Raw genomic sequence first — 15,263 nt, 5'->3', positions numbered from 1 at the left:
GTGGATGAAGGAATCAGGGTAGCAGGTCCTTTCTCCCATGTGGTGGTGTGACTATGGAGCACTCAGGCAGCAATCCTATACCCCATTGGGCGGGTGGGGGGCAGGCATGGTGTAGGATTGTGCTGTAAGTAGCTGTGTTTACTTAGTAGTGTTATGCTTGCTAGTAATGCAGTGCCCTCAGGCCAGGTGGACAATGAGAATACCTCAGTTTTTAATTCTCTAGATCTTATGATTATATCTATAATAATGAGAGTAGAATTTATTATAGTCCCATCCACTTCTAAAAGTTAGCAGTGTAGCACAAACCATGGGTTAAATGCATTTCCATTAAGCTGGTTAAAGCTTACCTTTTCTCAATGAGGCATGGCACTGTTTTTAATGAGAAATTTATTAACAAAGTACAACACCTAGTAATTTGTTTAGTAAATAAGCATTCCATTTTTCATATCAAGGTTCTTCCAGAATTTTTTTTATAAAAAAATCAACATATGACTAGGCTTTGCTAGCAGCATACAACTGTTTATTGAAAGATGTGAAGGCAGCAGTTACCATCGGACTAGAATGGAGTCTTCATTTTCAATAGAGTAAAACTGCAATGGCTTTAGGTCATTGTCTAGTTCAAATTCCTTGCCTTTCATCTAGGATAAGAAAAGATCCAGATATTAGACTATTTTAATCTTGCATAACTTTTTTAAAAAGGCAAAAGATGTGAGATCAAGCAGCTGCTACCTCTCAAAAGAAAGCCGAACAAGGTCTAAAATTATGGTTACGGTTACTGTCCTTACAGCAATCAAATTCAATAGTGTTGGAGTGCAGTGTTGACAATAGCAGTGTGACAAATTGTGTTCTGTATTGTATGAACATGAGCTTACTTTAGAACTTTCGTAGGATAGCTTCAGTTCTGAACCTGGGATTTTAAGTAGCCGATACAGCAATCCTTTAACCTTCTGGATAGTCATAGACTCTGTATAGGGAAAAGAAAATTGATCAATAATTACCTTTTAATGCATTTAAGTAGATTTCCTGAAGTTGCTCTCTTGAAGCAATTAGCAGCAGCACCTCAGCAGTTTCACATAAAGGTAATAATATAAAAACTATAAACCAAATTGGTGTTTCTATAGTTTATGTATACAACACATTGACTGACCTAAGTGACCTTCAGGACTTAGTTTATGGCATTGGCTCTTTTGTACTTTGACTGAAGCTCTCCCCTCTGCAAAAAAAATGATTGTCATTCTAGGACCTTATGACAAGGTCCAAAATCATGTATATTAAATAGTTCTAGTTTACCACTAGCTTTATGTGCTTGCATTACAAACCAATACATATGAACATGGAGGTGTATTTTTGTAATGAGACTTGAAGGAGTAAGTTAGTTTTTTAAAACTATCTTCGAAATTTGAGCAATGCAAGATACTGGCTGTTGTGGGTAACCCCCTTCCCCTTTCATTTAAAGCTTTATCTGAAGGCACAGCAATAGTGAGTTACTCTATTGTCACAAAATGTACTTAGAAAAATATTTTTCTATTAACTTTTTGGAAAAGCTGTATATTTTATGCAACTTGTGATAAATGTGATTTTTATTTTAGAATAAATACTTTTCAAAATACAGTGTTCAAATTCATTAAGACTATTTGCTCACATGGTCATGCAAGTGTGTTAAACTGTATTCCCGCTACTCCACTATCTATTTTTTTCATGAGAAATTCCCATGGAGAATGATGGGATTTGTATCCATGGTGTATATGCTATTTCTTCTTCCACAAGATAGATTCTAAAGTCAGGTCAGTTTTGCCTATATTGGGATATTACACAAGAATGGAAATGGGTCTTGGCTGTGTGTGTCCCCATCCACCAGAAAAATACTTCCACTTTGTCACACTGGTATTTATTTTACTTGGGACCTGTATGTAATTGTGTAAGCAACTGCTGCTTAAATGCTTTTCTCCAATGTAACAATTAAGTCAGCAGAAACTACTCTATGCTGTTTCATCAAGTAAGTACTAAAGGTGTAAAATTTTGAAGCAGGGCAGAGAACTGGGATTTTTAAGGGAAAACAGGACATGGAATTGAAATATGCAATTTTCCTTTAAAACTTATTTTACTGCTTTAACAAAAAGCTAGCATATAAATTGGTATTATTTGTCATATTTACTCATAAGTAAAGCCCAGGTAAGCACGCAAAGGCTTGCAGACCCAAAAGTATAAATACTTTATGCTGCACTTCTATACATGTCTCTCAGAAGTAAGTCCCATTAAAGTTCAATCATATTTGAGTATAGAATTGCAGCATTGAGTTTTGTATAAAGGACAGCAGACACAGGATACTTGCTCCTAATGCCTCCAAACAAGATCACCAGACAGCCAGCATAAGGCAAGAAAATGATGGCCCTGTATGTTCTTAAGAAGGTAGCACCCTCTAGGTGCAGAAATTAATCTTGAATCTGAATGTTGTATTCTAATAACAACAGGAATTATCCTCTAATGTTGCTGATTATCTTACCCAAAAGATAATCTTGCATATATTCCTAATTTATTTTAGCTTTCCCACAAATACTCCCCGTTAAGCAGATGCTGCTTTAAGAGGATTCACCATTTATTCAAAATACATACTTGAACAACTAGACTGAAGTTTTGAATGTATTAAGCAGTCATCCAACCTAACCGGGGGGGGGGGGGGGGAATCCTAATTAGGGTACTCTGTAAAAAATTTACAATAGCCTAATTTCTCCTTTTCTCCTTCAAAGGAATACTCTGTTAAAGATGCTTCTTACATCAGTGTGCAGGCTGAGGGTGATTCTGCTGCCTTCAAAAAGGCAGAATGAGGCTAGTTTCTCAATGCCTTTTACAATAGGCGGAAAGCTGGGTGGTATCCAATGAAATAATTCTGTTAACGCAAGGACTTGTGGCTGCGCAACAGAATTTACAGGTCAGGTCCTCATCTCCTAAATCTGTTCTGGGTTTCCCCCTAATCTGGAGCAGATTTGGGAAGGGAGATTGGGGTGCACAGGGAGAAGTTCTGTTAAATCAACAAAAATCCTTGCTGTAATCCAACTAACTTTGTTGCATAGTGCCTTATGTACCCTTCAAGAGCTTAATCCACTTTATGTGAAAACAAATAATGAGGTAGCCAAGAAGCACAAAATAATTCTGACACACAGAAACAATAGGCTATGTCAAATGATGAAATCCTGGCTTAATATGCCATGATATAAATTTAATAAATAATAATAATAATAATAACGATATAACTAAGCTCTGTGCACCAGCAGACAGTCGCTTTGTGCAAGCTGAGAAACAAGTCAGGGAGCCACAGTTAACTGTAAATTACCCATTACATGCCAAATGGGACCTATGGTTTATGACTTTCAAAGAAGCTTGGACTCTTAAGCTAACTTTAAACCATATTGGTTTGTTTAGAAGGCATTAACCCTGGTTCCCATGTAATGGGAAGTTACAGTTAACTCTGGATTCCTGAGTTCCCTAGTCACCTGAATGAGTTTTATGTTGGTGCACAGAACTCATGCATATCTTGGCTTATCAAGCCGGGATTTGATCATGCCTGAAATCAACACTGATTCTTGTCCTTACCTGGCAGTTTCTTCTCTATGGGCTTCTGATCAGGTCTGTCAGGACACTTAAAGGTCAAAGCTTAGAAAATAAAGAACAGTGAAAAGCTTATGTAATCCTAACATTTTATAAAATGTATATTAGATATAGGCAAGGGGGGAAAAAACCTTAAGCATATTTCCAATTAACCCCTAATGCACTGTTGGGTGTAAGAATTCTTGACACTGAAAAGCATATGGCAAGTTCAAAGGCAATAGATTAATACTGATAACTTACAATACCTGGGCATGACTATATCCTAAGAAACAATTTCAGGGTGCCAAGAAACAGAGAAACTTTGCTTGACATAACTGGGTCACACCACAATGGTACAAGCAGAGTTTAAAATGTCTTTAGGACAGGGGAAGTCACCATGCCTCCTTGTTACCAAATACATTAAGAGTATTCCCTCCCCTCTAAAATAAGCACATCCATCTGAAAGCATTTTTTTTAAAAAACCTCTGGCCTCACCAGGAATCCTGAGTGTACTGAAGAATATTAGACTTAGATTCAAGAATTAGTTGTACAGTAATATCACATGTTGCTCATCACATATAGCAGGGGTGCAGAACATGCAACCTTCCCAGTGTTGCTGGACAACTCACATCATCCTCAGTCACTGGCCATGCTGGCTGGAGCTGAGGGAGTTCGGAGGCCAACATCCTCTGGAGAGACACAGGTCCCACACCCCTGATGTATAGTAATAGGAATCATGATCTTAACACCCCACATCCTTGTTGGTTTAAGGCTGCAGAAGCTATATGGCGAGGAGGGGAGGAGTCACCAGTTAAATAGTCTGTTGGGGATGTGTACATCATCATAACTGAGACATCCTTTAAAAAAGTTACCTGCTCTACAAATACTGCACTGTAGGATTACAAACTTTTAAAAATACTTTTCTTTAGTTTGCCTTTATATCTTACCCAACAGCTGACTTTTTAGTGAGAAAGGCTGTTCTCTTTTCAGCTCTCCATCTTCAGGGGCACCATATTCTGTTAAGGAAAAATGACAAGAATAACAATTCACTTTTAATGCTTAAAACAGAATACTAGTATTGTGGGTAGGTTTGCTCATGCTAACAGGTAAAATAGGGACTGCAACGTCTCAAGGGTTCAGACATTTCTGACTGGGGCTTTAATGGCTACACAAGGGCAACAATGAAGAAAAAGATCTGATGTAGAACGGTCTGAAAGATCTCATAAGCACATTCATCTGAAAGGAATTACAGTGGTAACTCGGGTCACAAACACCTCGGGTTACAAACACTTCGGGTTACAGTCTCTGTTAACCCGGTAGTAGTACCTCGGGTTAATAACTTTGCCACAGGCTGAGAACAGAAATTGCGCGCTGGCGGCACGGGAGGCCCCATTAGCTAAAGTGGTACCTCAGGTTAAGAACGATTCAGGTTAAGAACGGACCTCTGGAACAAATTAAGTTCGTAACCAGAGGTACCACTGTAGAAGCTTCTATGCACCCAGGAATCCTACAGTACCAGAAAGAACATACTTATAAGCCCTGGTCAAACCTTTGCTCAAATCAAAAAGCTCGTGTGCAGAGCAGGTGTGTCCTACACTGACTGACCTTGCAAACACATATCACCTGAGGATCAGAAAAGCCAATGTTTTGTTATTCTACATTATGAATTCTGCCAGGGTGCAAGAGGGAGGCAGTTGCTGGAAGAGCATCTCCTCTTGGCTACAGACAGGTTACACTGCAAGGATACTGAGAGGACGATGCGGTCACTCAGCATTCCAGATGATGCTGGCAAGCGGGTTTTGCCCCACCAAAAATAAAGACTATTGAGTTTTATTCTCTGTAGTTCCAAGGGATTGGAGCAGGAAACCTTCTTGGACCAGGAGGGCCACATTGCTTCCTGGACAACCTTCTGAGAGCTGCGTGCCAGTGCTGCGTTGAGCAAGAGGCAAAAGTTGGTTCAAGAATGGATGTTACTTTACCTTTTTCAGCAGGCTACATTCCAGCTACAGCAAAAGCCAGAGGTCTCTACTTGGCCCCACCTCCAAAATCGCCCCCAGGCAACCAACAGGTATTACTGCAGTTCAAGGACACGTACCAGCCAAGCAAAAGCAACCAGAGAGGGCACAGAGCAGGGCTGGTGAAGGATATGGCTTGTGGGTGGGCATGGGCTGTAGAGTCTTGAGAGCCAAACAGAGACGACTGGAGAGCCACATTTCTTTGAAGCTGCAAATATGTGTTCCGTGCCAATATGCTTTCTCCTCCCTCTCCCATGGCAGGTTGCTGGAAGACAGGCTCCCCCTCTCCATCCTAGAAAGATGTGGGCTAGATACTACTGAGCCCAAAGGTTCTGGAAAGCGGTGGAAGTGTTGGGCCAGATTCAACTAACCCAGGGGAATAGTGAAAAGGATAGTCACACTACTTTTTGGGCAGGCAGGCATCTGAAAACAAGTCAAAAACACTAGAGGAAAAACCCTTCCTTCTGACACTATACTTACTATCACAGAGTAACTGGAACCTGGGGTGAGCAGCAAGGAATTCCTCACTTGGATTGTTTTTGTTTGGATCCTGATTACCACCAGCCTTTAACCAATCTATGCCATATTTTTTCCTGTAGTCAAGTTCTGCTCCCTTCCTTTCGTCAGTGGTGATCTGTGACAAAAAAAGGACATGTTTCTGCAACGTATCCCCAGAACAGCTGTTACCAGTTTATGTAAAGAAAAGTGTGTATGATCAGAAGGCTATAGTTTATGTCATTTCTGGTTGTAACTTGGACCATGAAAACTGCCGGGTCTTTTCATGTAAGCAACTGGGAATGGCTTCAACTCCAGCAGGGTTTTCAAATTAGCAAACGATACAACTTAACACAGCTCCAGCTCCTTTTCTACTATAAATGGCTTTTGGGCTTTGGATTTCTCAAGCAGCACTCACCCTTCTACATTACAAACTGCTGCTGTACACTAAGAGGACTTCTGAAAACAGTCTGTAATGTGGCAAAAAGAAAAAAAAGGCAAAATTTCTCAAGCCCTGGGGGTGCCTGAAGCCATAGTTTCTGTAATGGGACTATTAGCCCACCATCTCACAGAAAGAAAGGTAAGCGTATTTCATTTGAGGTACCTATAAACATCAATTGATTACCATAGAAAAAAGGGGTCTTAAGTCCCAGCCCTAAACATCAACGCCAAAGGAAACAGCCAGCATTGGGTATAACAACTGCTGACCCTGAGCAACAGAATATCCTGGGTGCTTTACTGCTGCTTCACCCAGTTTAGTAAAGGGTACAGTACCAAAAGGTACAGAACTACATGAATCAGAAATACATAGAACCAGCATGGTTCAAATAATACATGTGTACTAGGATTTAAAACGTATTTACAGTAAGCCCACATTTAACTAGTGCACATTCAGCTTTATATGCTTGACAAATGATATATATATATATCATAAGTGGTAAGGGGACAGGCACCTGGGACAAAAAAGGCTTTGGCAATTTCACCCACCACTGAACCTGTGCTTTGACTTCATGCAATTTTACTTTAGGTGTGATCCCCAGAATGTAACCCACGTGGTAAATTGTGGGTTTATTGTATATAATTTCAACATTGCAGTATGCGTATGCTACCCTTGCCTTGTTTCTGCTACACTGGTGCAAGTTGTTCTGTGTGCTGTCAAAAGTTACACAATCTTCAGCAACGGGATGCTTTTCCAGCATCCAAGTTTAAATAACCCAAATTCACAAAAAGTCAACAACACAATCAAAAGTTGAAGCTTATTTTTAAAGTCTCTTCTTTGGGATCACATTTTTGGTCATCTGAGAAAACTGATCACGCCAAGAACAATTAATTCCATGTTATGGTTTGTGCCTAAAGTTCTCAGGTACAAGAAATCTTTTCATGCTCCTCAACACTGCTAATTGAAAAGAAAGGACATACCTCAGACTTGTTCAAAAAACTTAACTGGCCTATTTTGGCAATAATAAGCTGCTTCACAGTCGCTGTGTTTTTGTCTATATCCATTAAAGGGTTATTCCGGCAATCGAGAGATTGAAGCTTTTGTAGTTTATCAAGTTCATTGATAACGGACCACTGAAACAAGAAAATGGAAAAATATGCCAACATGTAAACAAATTTTTCCTCTGCTGCATATTAAATGCTACATGAGGCTCTCGTAATGGCCACTATTGGAATGACAATGTATTACATTAAACAGGAATAAGTCATTTCACTTAATTATCTACATAATGCTTAGAAACTGGGGGCAAATCCTAACGGAGTCTAAAGCTGGGGAAACAAACCTTGCTTGGTCTCACACTAATATATTTCAACTTCTACAGCTAAAGAATCATACTTCTGAAGCAGTTTTAACACTATTCTTGTTTTAGGCAAAGGGAACTAAAATGAGGAAACTGCTCAGATTTTACTTAAAATAACCCAGAAATCAGCTTGCAACCATCAGGGGCTGAAAATCTCAATAGGCTGTGTAGAGCAGGCATCCCCAAACTTCGGCCCTCCAGATGTTTTGGACTACAATTCCCATCATCCCTGACCACTGGTCCTGTTAGCTAGGGATCATGGGAGTTGTTCTCCAAAACATCTGGAGGGCCACAGTTTGGGGATGCCTGGTGTAGAGGCAGTGACTTAATGTGTTAACTCTTACTGTTATTGTGGTACTTGCCCCATAGCAAAATCTTAATGAAAACAAGAATAATGCACACACATACCCCACCCTCCACCCACCCACCTCTTTCCCCATTTTCTTCCCAATGTCTCAACAAATGAAACTGATTTGTAAAAATGTTACGAGAGACATTGCACATATCTCTGTAAACCAAGAAAACCTTTAATAAATAAAAAATAGTGCACACACACCAAATTCATACCCAGAGAAACTCACTGAAATCAACAAGACATGGCTAATTTCAGTCCATTGGTTTTTTATGGCTCTGCTCTAATTATCACTTAGATAAATCCTTTACATTTTATTTTGTACAGTTCATATTGCTAAGAAAAAACAGCCAGCAACTTTTCAACAAAAGCAAAAGTTCTCGATTTTGAAGGTGCTCTATTATTAATTCAATCTAGGGTGCAGATTATGGGATGGATACAATACATAGTGTATAGTCCCTACATCAACCCCTTGCATAGTATATGCCACAAATATCATACCAGCCAAATGCCCTGGCCTGACATTGTAACATTTTCACTGTGTACTCTCAATTGACTGAAAGTCTGTTTTGAAAGTTTAAAAGATAAAAGGCAGTGTTAAGTTATAAGACACCAGTGTCTACCCTTCTATACACAATTCAATGCATTACATCAATATTTTACTTACTTCTGCTATTCTGTTGTCCTTTATTATAAGATGTGTTAAAGAAGGGAACATTCTGGTCTTGCAACCTTCAAAGAAGAAAAAGAAGAAAAATGAATAAACTGATGATAGTAAAGAAAAATGAATACACAAAAAATGTTAATGGTGCTCAGTTTACTTCAGTTTACTTACCAAATTTTACATCAGGAAAATGGATGGAAGAAATTCCATTGTTTGAAAATATTAGTGTTTCTAATCTGAAATTTAAAGTCATAGAGTAAGGCAGTTAAAATATAAGCTAATAATATACAACATATTATAAGCAGGTATTAAAGCAAGCACGATGCTCTGATTAATCAAATCCAAAGAAAGAAAGAAAGAAAGAAAGAAAGAAAGAAAGAAAGAAAGAAAGAAAGAAAGAAAGATTCCTCAATGGAAATAAAATTATGGAAAGGAATATATTGCTTGAGAAAACTGAAGGTAAGAAAAGCAAATCCAGATCTAGAGAAAAGGACATCAGGAAGCAGCAAGTGATTCAAGGGATAGATTCAAACTCATTTTGATGGTCTAAGTTGTATTTAAAGCTGTCTGTTGCATCACTAGAGCAGACCTCTGCTTGCACCACAGGAACTTCACCTTCCTCTCTTCCCTCCAATCCCAATGCACCCTCAAAATATGCTCCAGAGGCAGGTTAGGGGACTGGAACAGATTTAGGGGCGCCCAGAGGAGACAACAGGAAGGTGAAATCCAGCTGAGTAGAAGTCCGCTTATGCATCATTGGATTCTGCCCACAGTGCATAAGCTGCAGCCAATATTCATGGAGTTTTTGTCTGGTATAAACAAAACATGGTTTAAGCTCAGTGCACAACATCTTACTTGGCATCCCATTAAGTTACTTAAAAAGGGGGGGGGGGGATGAACAGAAATTGATTATAGACTACAGACTTCAAAATGGGAATGTGGTAGAAATGAAATGGCTATGTGGTAGAGCAAAGTAGAATAACTACATCTGTTCTTTGGAGGAATCGCCAATACATTCTGCAAAAAATATAATTCTTGATCATTCCATATGGCTGGTGCACCACAGATGTTAAAGCTTCCATGACCAAAAAATCAGGAGGGGGACACAAGATTGTGAATTGCCCCCCTCAGATCTTTGGCTCTAGCATGTCCTCACCCAGCTGACCTTAACCCATGGTTATGTTTTACACAAACGGTGAAATTAGCAGTAGTACAGTATAACATTTACCTTGGGAGATCTGCAAGTAGATGAAGTTGATTTTCATCTGTTAACAGGTTGTCTGAAAGGTTTAACCATTTCAAGTTATGTAGGACATCAATAGGTCTGAGGGAAGATACCATATTTAAGAGTACAATAAAAACATTAAGAAATGTAACTGATTTCTTATCCCTTTGCCACATCATACAACGTGGGAATTTTTTTCCGCTTTGAAGATTTTGTGAACTGTTCGTTTTAGACCCTGTAATATTGGAATGCTATATCCAAACTCAATGATCACAGAGAACTATTTATCCAGGATTGGTTCCACGAATTTGTGCTTGATGAAGAACTGAAAAGTTGCCAGCTCTCACTAGCTTTTAGAGGTATTTACCTACAAGATGCAAGGAATGGAGTATAAGCAGATTCTCAAATCAGACCACTGGGTCATCCAGCTCAGTACCGTTCATTCTAACTAGCATGGCTGGTCAGTCTCATATTTTCCCCCAAACCTGGTACCCAAGGTCCACAACTTGAGGAGCTCAAAATTGAAAATTCCCCATTGTACGAAGTACCAAGTGAAAACACTGATGTTCTCTCAACAGGAAAATCCTCCAGAGCATTCAGAAATCAATTGGATCCAGCACCATCATTCAAAATGGTTAGCATGGCATAATACTAAATGTTCAACCAGCATTCTAATAAGGAATATCACAATTCAAGAAGACTGCTTATGGCATTTACAGTTACTCTCATACCTTTTTAAAAGTGAAATGTCATTGGCAGTAAGATGTAGTTCTTCAAGAGCTGGCCACCCGGTAGCACATGAAAGAACCTAATGGGAAAACCTCACTTAGCATAAAAATACCATTTTGTATATCAAGCCATTTTCAGGTGTCTCACAACAGGTAACATAAGGCATTATCTTTTTTCCTTCAGAGGTATTAAGAAACCTTCCTTTTTATGCTTCAAATAAAAAATGCCAATACTATGTTTTGCTATATTTTTAGTAATAGATATGTTTAAAGTGTCTAAAAGCAATTCCCAAACGTAACTGGAGGTGTTCCATCACAATGAAGTATTTTCAGCTTTAATATTCACAGCAATTTTGTTGAACATACAACTCAACCCTAAACATCTTTGCTGATACGTTCCAGTGACCTCAGTAGAACTTCAAAGTTAAATGTGATTAGAAAAGCAAACACACATGATTTGTCTAGGTGAAAGTTAATAAAATCTATTTTATTAGGATTTTGTACTTTACATGGTGCGGTATTGTTGACACCAATTATTTGTGTGCAGCAATATTGTTTTATTGAAAAAAGTGAAGGTCTTAAATGGTGTCATCCTTAATAACTTTTATTGAGTATCTTGTTTGTATGGCTTTCTTGGGGTATATTTCAGCCAGATACTGGCTGGGTACGATGAAATGTTCTATTAACATAAATATGTGCACTTCCCCTGGAGTTTTGATAGGGAAATTTTTTCAGGATCTCACAAGAGGATTAATTTTGTATTTGTGAATTGAAGGCAATTGAAGATCTCCTTCATTATTTGTGCTCTTGCTATGAACAGAAGTATTGATGAACTCAAAGTGTTCTCGAAGCTACCAACATGAGTTTGACCAAACTGCGGGAGGCAGTGGAAAACAGGAGTGCCTGGCGTGCTCTGGTCCATGGGGTCACGAAGAGTCGGACACGACTAAACGACTAAACAACAATTGATGAACTCATGTCACATATAAATTACATATGATTTTGTAAGTGAAGACCCATAACAATCTTTAAATATTTTGTGACAAAAACAAAGCCGTATGATTACGGTCATGCCAAGTAATTCCAATGCAATATTAAATTACATTACCTCTGTCCATGTCACTCCTGTTTGATTAAGTGCTAAAGTCTTGAGATTACAAAATGTTGTTGAAGGAGGTGGTGGAGTAGATGGAAATTTCATTTTGTTTTGACTATGTAAAAATAGAAAAAAATGTCTTGCTTTTAGTGAATGGAATAAGTTCAACTCAATTATCTTTGTTGGTTAATGCACATTTTAAATCTTGTGCTTAAGGCAAAGTAAGTTTATAACCCTTCTTTTAAATTCCTGTAAATTACTATCATGTTTAAGATAATACAGGTAACTCACAATTTATGCACATTTAACTTGTGCACATTTAGCTTCACACGTTTAGCAATAAAAAATAAAAAATGGGGCAGGCGTCCAGGAAAAAAACTTCAGCAATCCCACCTGTCATTGTACCCAATGCATTTTGACTACCGGTATATGCAACTTTGATTTAATGCAAAACCCTGTAAAGTAACCCTCACATAAACTGAGAGTTGCTCACAGTTTAAATATCAACTGGAAGTAATCAGATTATATTTTAAACAAATTGTGCAAATGTTGTATTTCAGAGATAGATTAAGCCAAACTATTTTTTATGTATGGTCAAGTGTTAATAAGATGTCAGTGATGCAAGCCACAGCGAAGTGCCAACCAACTGGCAAATCATTCAACCAAGGGCCAGTAATCTGATTCATGATCCAATCTCCCAATATTTCTATTTTTAGTGTAAAGCAGTTGAAGGGGTCTCAGATTTGATGGGAACAGTGGTGCATGCATGTGAAGGGATGAATCCTTTCCCTTGTGCCATTTCCCCAGGCTTCCCCCAGAAGAGCATATGGCAGCTAGGACGTGTGTAGGTTTAAGATCAGGAAAACAGCACAGGGAATGTGTTGGAAAAACATCGCCTGCTGCTACAAATAAGAGCCTCTTGCTGATGCTTAACTAAAAATAGATCTGATCCTGGATTTCTCATGTTGTGTGGACAACCCAAGTTTAGAATCTCAGCTGCCTGATTCTTAGATTTTCCAGAAAGAAACAGTGTGTCACTCTTCCTTGCCCAATACACATTAAGTTCTTTATGCTGCTCCACATTACTGTCAGCTTGGAATGGATAAGTATGAAACACTTATAAGATTCTTACTTCTTATATATCAGACATGTTCAAGGTGTCAATTGCGATCAACCAGTCGATCCTAGGATAAATTCTGGCCGATCGCCACCCCTCTCCACTGGAGATGTGCCTGAGCAGCCACCACCTCAGGGGAAGCAAGCTGTTTTGATGCTGCGTGCACATCCACACCTACCATCGGTGCCCGCCCACCCACCTTGCATCCACCCTAGCCACGGCGGGGGGGGGGGGGGACACAGCTGGAGGTGGGGACAGCCGGCGGCGTGTGCATTCCTCCCTGCACCCACCACTGCTGCTGACCCTGCACCCATCTCGGGGGAGGCAGCCAGCGCCCACCTGCCCACCCTGCACCCATCCCTAGGTGGTATATCGCTGCCAGTTTTTATACTGGATCGTAGATCACAGCCTACTTAAAGTTGGACATGCCTGTTATAGATCAACACTGCAAAGCTTTTAAAGGATTTCAGTTTCTTTGTTGCTAGTATGTTAATGAATAAACTTTTCTTTGCCAACATCTGGATTCAAAACATACTAACCTCAAAATTATTTTCTAATTTGAAAATCAAATAATTAATAGTTGAAAAACACATAATTGTACGTCAGAAACAAGTTATTTGCAAAGCACTGACAGTTCAGCTGAGCCTACAAGGGGATCCCCGTGCCCATTTTAATACAAACAACAGTCAAGGGTAGGACTTTTTAAATGGCTCTTTTCATGGGTTTTGACAAAATTAGAATATACCACATAAAATAAAGCAAGGCAAAGATGATATCTGTCTTAATCAGTCAGAGGGCACCCACTGAGATTAGGACTCAAGTTGGTCCTACTTAAGTCAATTGATTTCAATGGAACTACTCTGATAACCACTTACATTCCATGAAATATGAAATACCTCATAAGTACCTGAGATTAAGTATTTCTAGATTTTCAACTTGGCTTGCAATGCTTATCACTTCCTTCCAAGAAGACAAAAGATTTTTTGATAGACTTATTTGCTTGATATCTGGGCATGAACATTAAAGAAAAATGTAACTGAATTGTGAGGTTCAAGAAGTAGGACCTTGCATCTTGTTACTTTCACAGTCAATGTTTCTAGAACGGGTCATTAGTAAAACACCTTGAAAAGAGGTACTGCTTAAAGGTATAGCTCTCACCCAGCACCTTGGTCAGTAAAGTCAAGAACAAAGAGTTAATTCAAATCATCTGCATTCGTTCTATCAATCCTAAGTAGAACACCCAATTCTTTGACATTTTGATATACTTCTCACTTTAAGTGATCCTAGCTGCAAAAATTAGAATGTTTTATCTAGTTGATTATAAGTATGCTACCTCCTTCCTCTGCTGTAAAGTTAAGAAGTGCTGCCTTCTGAACCTGTGTTTCCAAACCAAATCAGACCTACCGCTAACCATGACTGTTTTTTCCAGGTGAATAAAGGGAGATTTTATTCTGAGTAACACCTTTTGCAACTGGGTTCTGTCCATATGCAGGCTAATAATCTTTCCCATCCTACCCGGACTAGTAACTTTTGCACACTTATTTACAAGTCTGAAATTCTGGGCTACATGGACGAATAGACTGACTTGCCGTATGACAATTTCCTGTTTCTCTAAATCTCTGCACAGCTTGCAGTCAATACTGTGCAAAAGATAAAACCTTTCACAATTTTTTTTAAAAAAACCACTTGCGGGAACTGATAACAACTAATTCAGCAGTTTTCTTTTTTTAAAAAAAAGGATACTGGGGCATGCTTTTCTGATTTCTTCTTCTGGACCAGCAAGGCTTACTGCACATTCGTCTACTGAGATGTCAGTTAATGTATTCAATTGCCTGCAAGAAAAGAGTGTCTTAGCATAAAACACTTTAGTGAAAAGCAGGAGGGAGGAACCTTCAGCCTATGGTCCAAACCAGGCATCCCCAAACTTCGGCCCTCCAGATGTTTTGGACTACAATTCCCATCATCCCCAACCACTGGTCCTGTTAGCTAGGGATCAGGGGAGTTGTAGGCCCAAATATCTGGAGGGCCACAATTTGGGGGTGCCTGGTCCAAACACTGGTCCAAACACAGCCTGACAGGTCTCTCCCTAGGTCATGCTCCCCCCCCCCCCCGCTCTGTACCCTCCTTAACTGCCAGAAACACATTAAATGGCATTCTTATATATTGTTCATTTGCTAGAGAAAGCAT

At 39.2% G+C, this 15,263-nt stretch overlaps 1 protein-coding gene across 4 annotated transcripts in view; it reads right to left on the bottom strand.

The window, feature by feature from the left end:
• Positions 1–476: 476 nt before the first annotated feature.
• The window catches only part of TBCE (tubulin folding cofactor E), a 37,032-nt gene continuing 22,245 nt past the window's right edge, over positions 477–15,263 (bottom strand). For 3 of the 4 annotated variants that reach the window (XM_060272858.1, XM_035108407.2, XM_060272857.1), the window contains exons 5-16: positions 14,820–14,908; positions 13,984–14,083; positions 11,972–12,074; positions 10,867–10,943; positions 10,139–10,234; positions 9,082–9,146; positions 8,914–8,978; positions 7,515–7,667; positions 6,081–6,234; positions 4,533–4,601; positions 3,592–3,651; positions 477–964 (exon numbers count right to left, since the gene is read on the bottom strand). In XM_060272858.1, coding sequence (XP_060128841.1) covers positions 726–964; positions 3,592–3,651; positions 4,533–4,601; positions 6,081–6,234; positions 7,515–7,667; positions 8,914–8,978; positions 9,082–9,146; positions 10,139–10,234; positions 10,867–10,943; positions 11,972–12,074; positions 13,984–14,083; positions 14,820–14,908 — 1,270 coding nt within the window. In that variant the 3' untranslated portion in view covers positions 477–725. The remainder of the gene's footprint in view (positions 965–3,591; positions 3,652–4,532; positions 4,602–6,080; positions 6,235–7,514; positions 7,668–8,913; positions 8,979–9,081; positions 9,147–10,138; positions 10,235–10,866; positions 10,944–11,971; positions 12,075–13,983; positions 14,084–14,819; positions 14,909–15,263) is intronic. The other variant, XM_060272859.1, reaches the window with a different exon arrangement.

This window comes from Zootoca vivipara, chromosome 3 (assembly GCF_963506605.1).
Source record: "Zootoca vivipara chromosome 3, rZooViv1.1, whole genome shotgun sequence".
In the NCBI taxonomy this organism is placed as follows: domain Eukaryota; kingdom Metazoa; phylum Chordata; class Lepidosauria; order Squamata; family Lacertidae; genus Zootoca; species Zootoca vivipara.
Note: the sequence above shows the minus strand (reverse complement) of the source record. Positions and strands in the feature narration are given on the sequence as shown.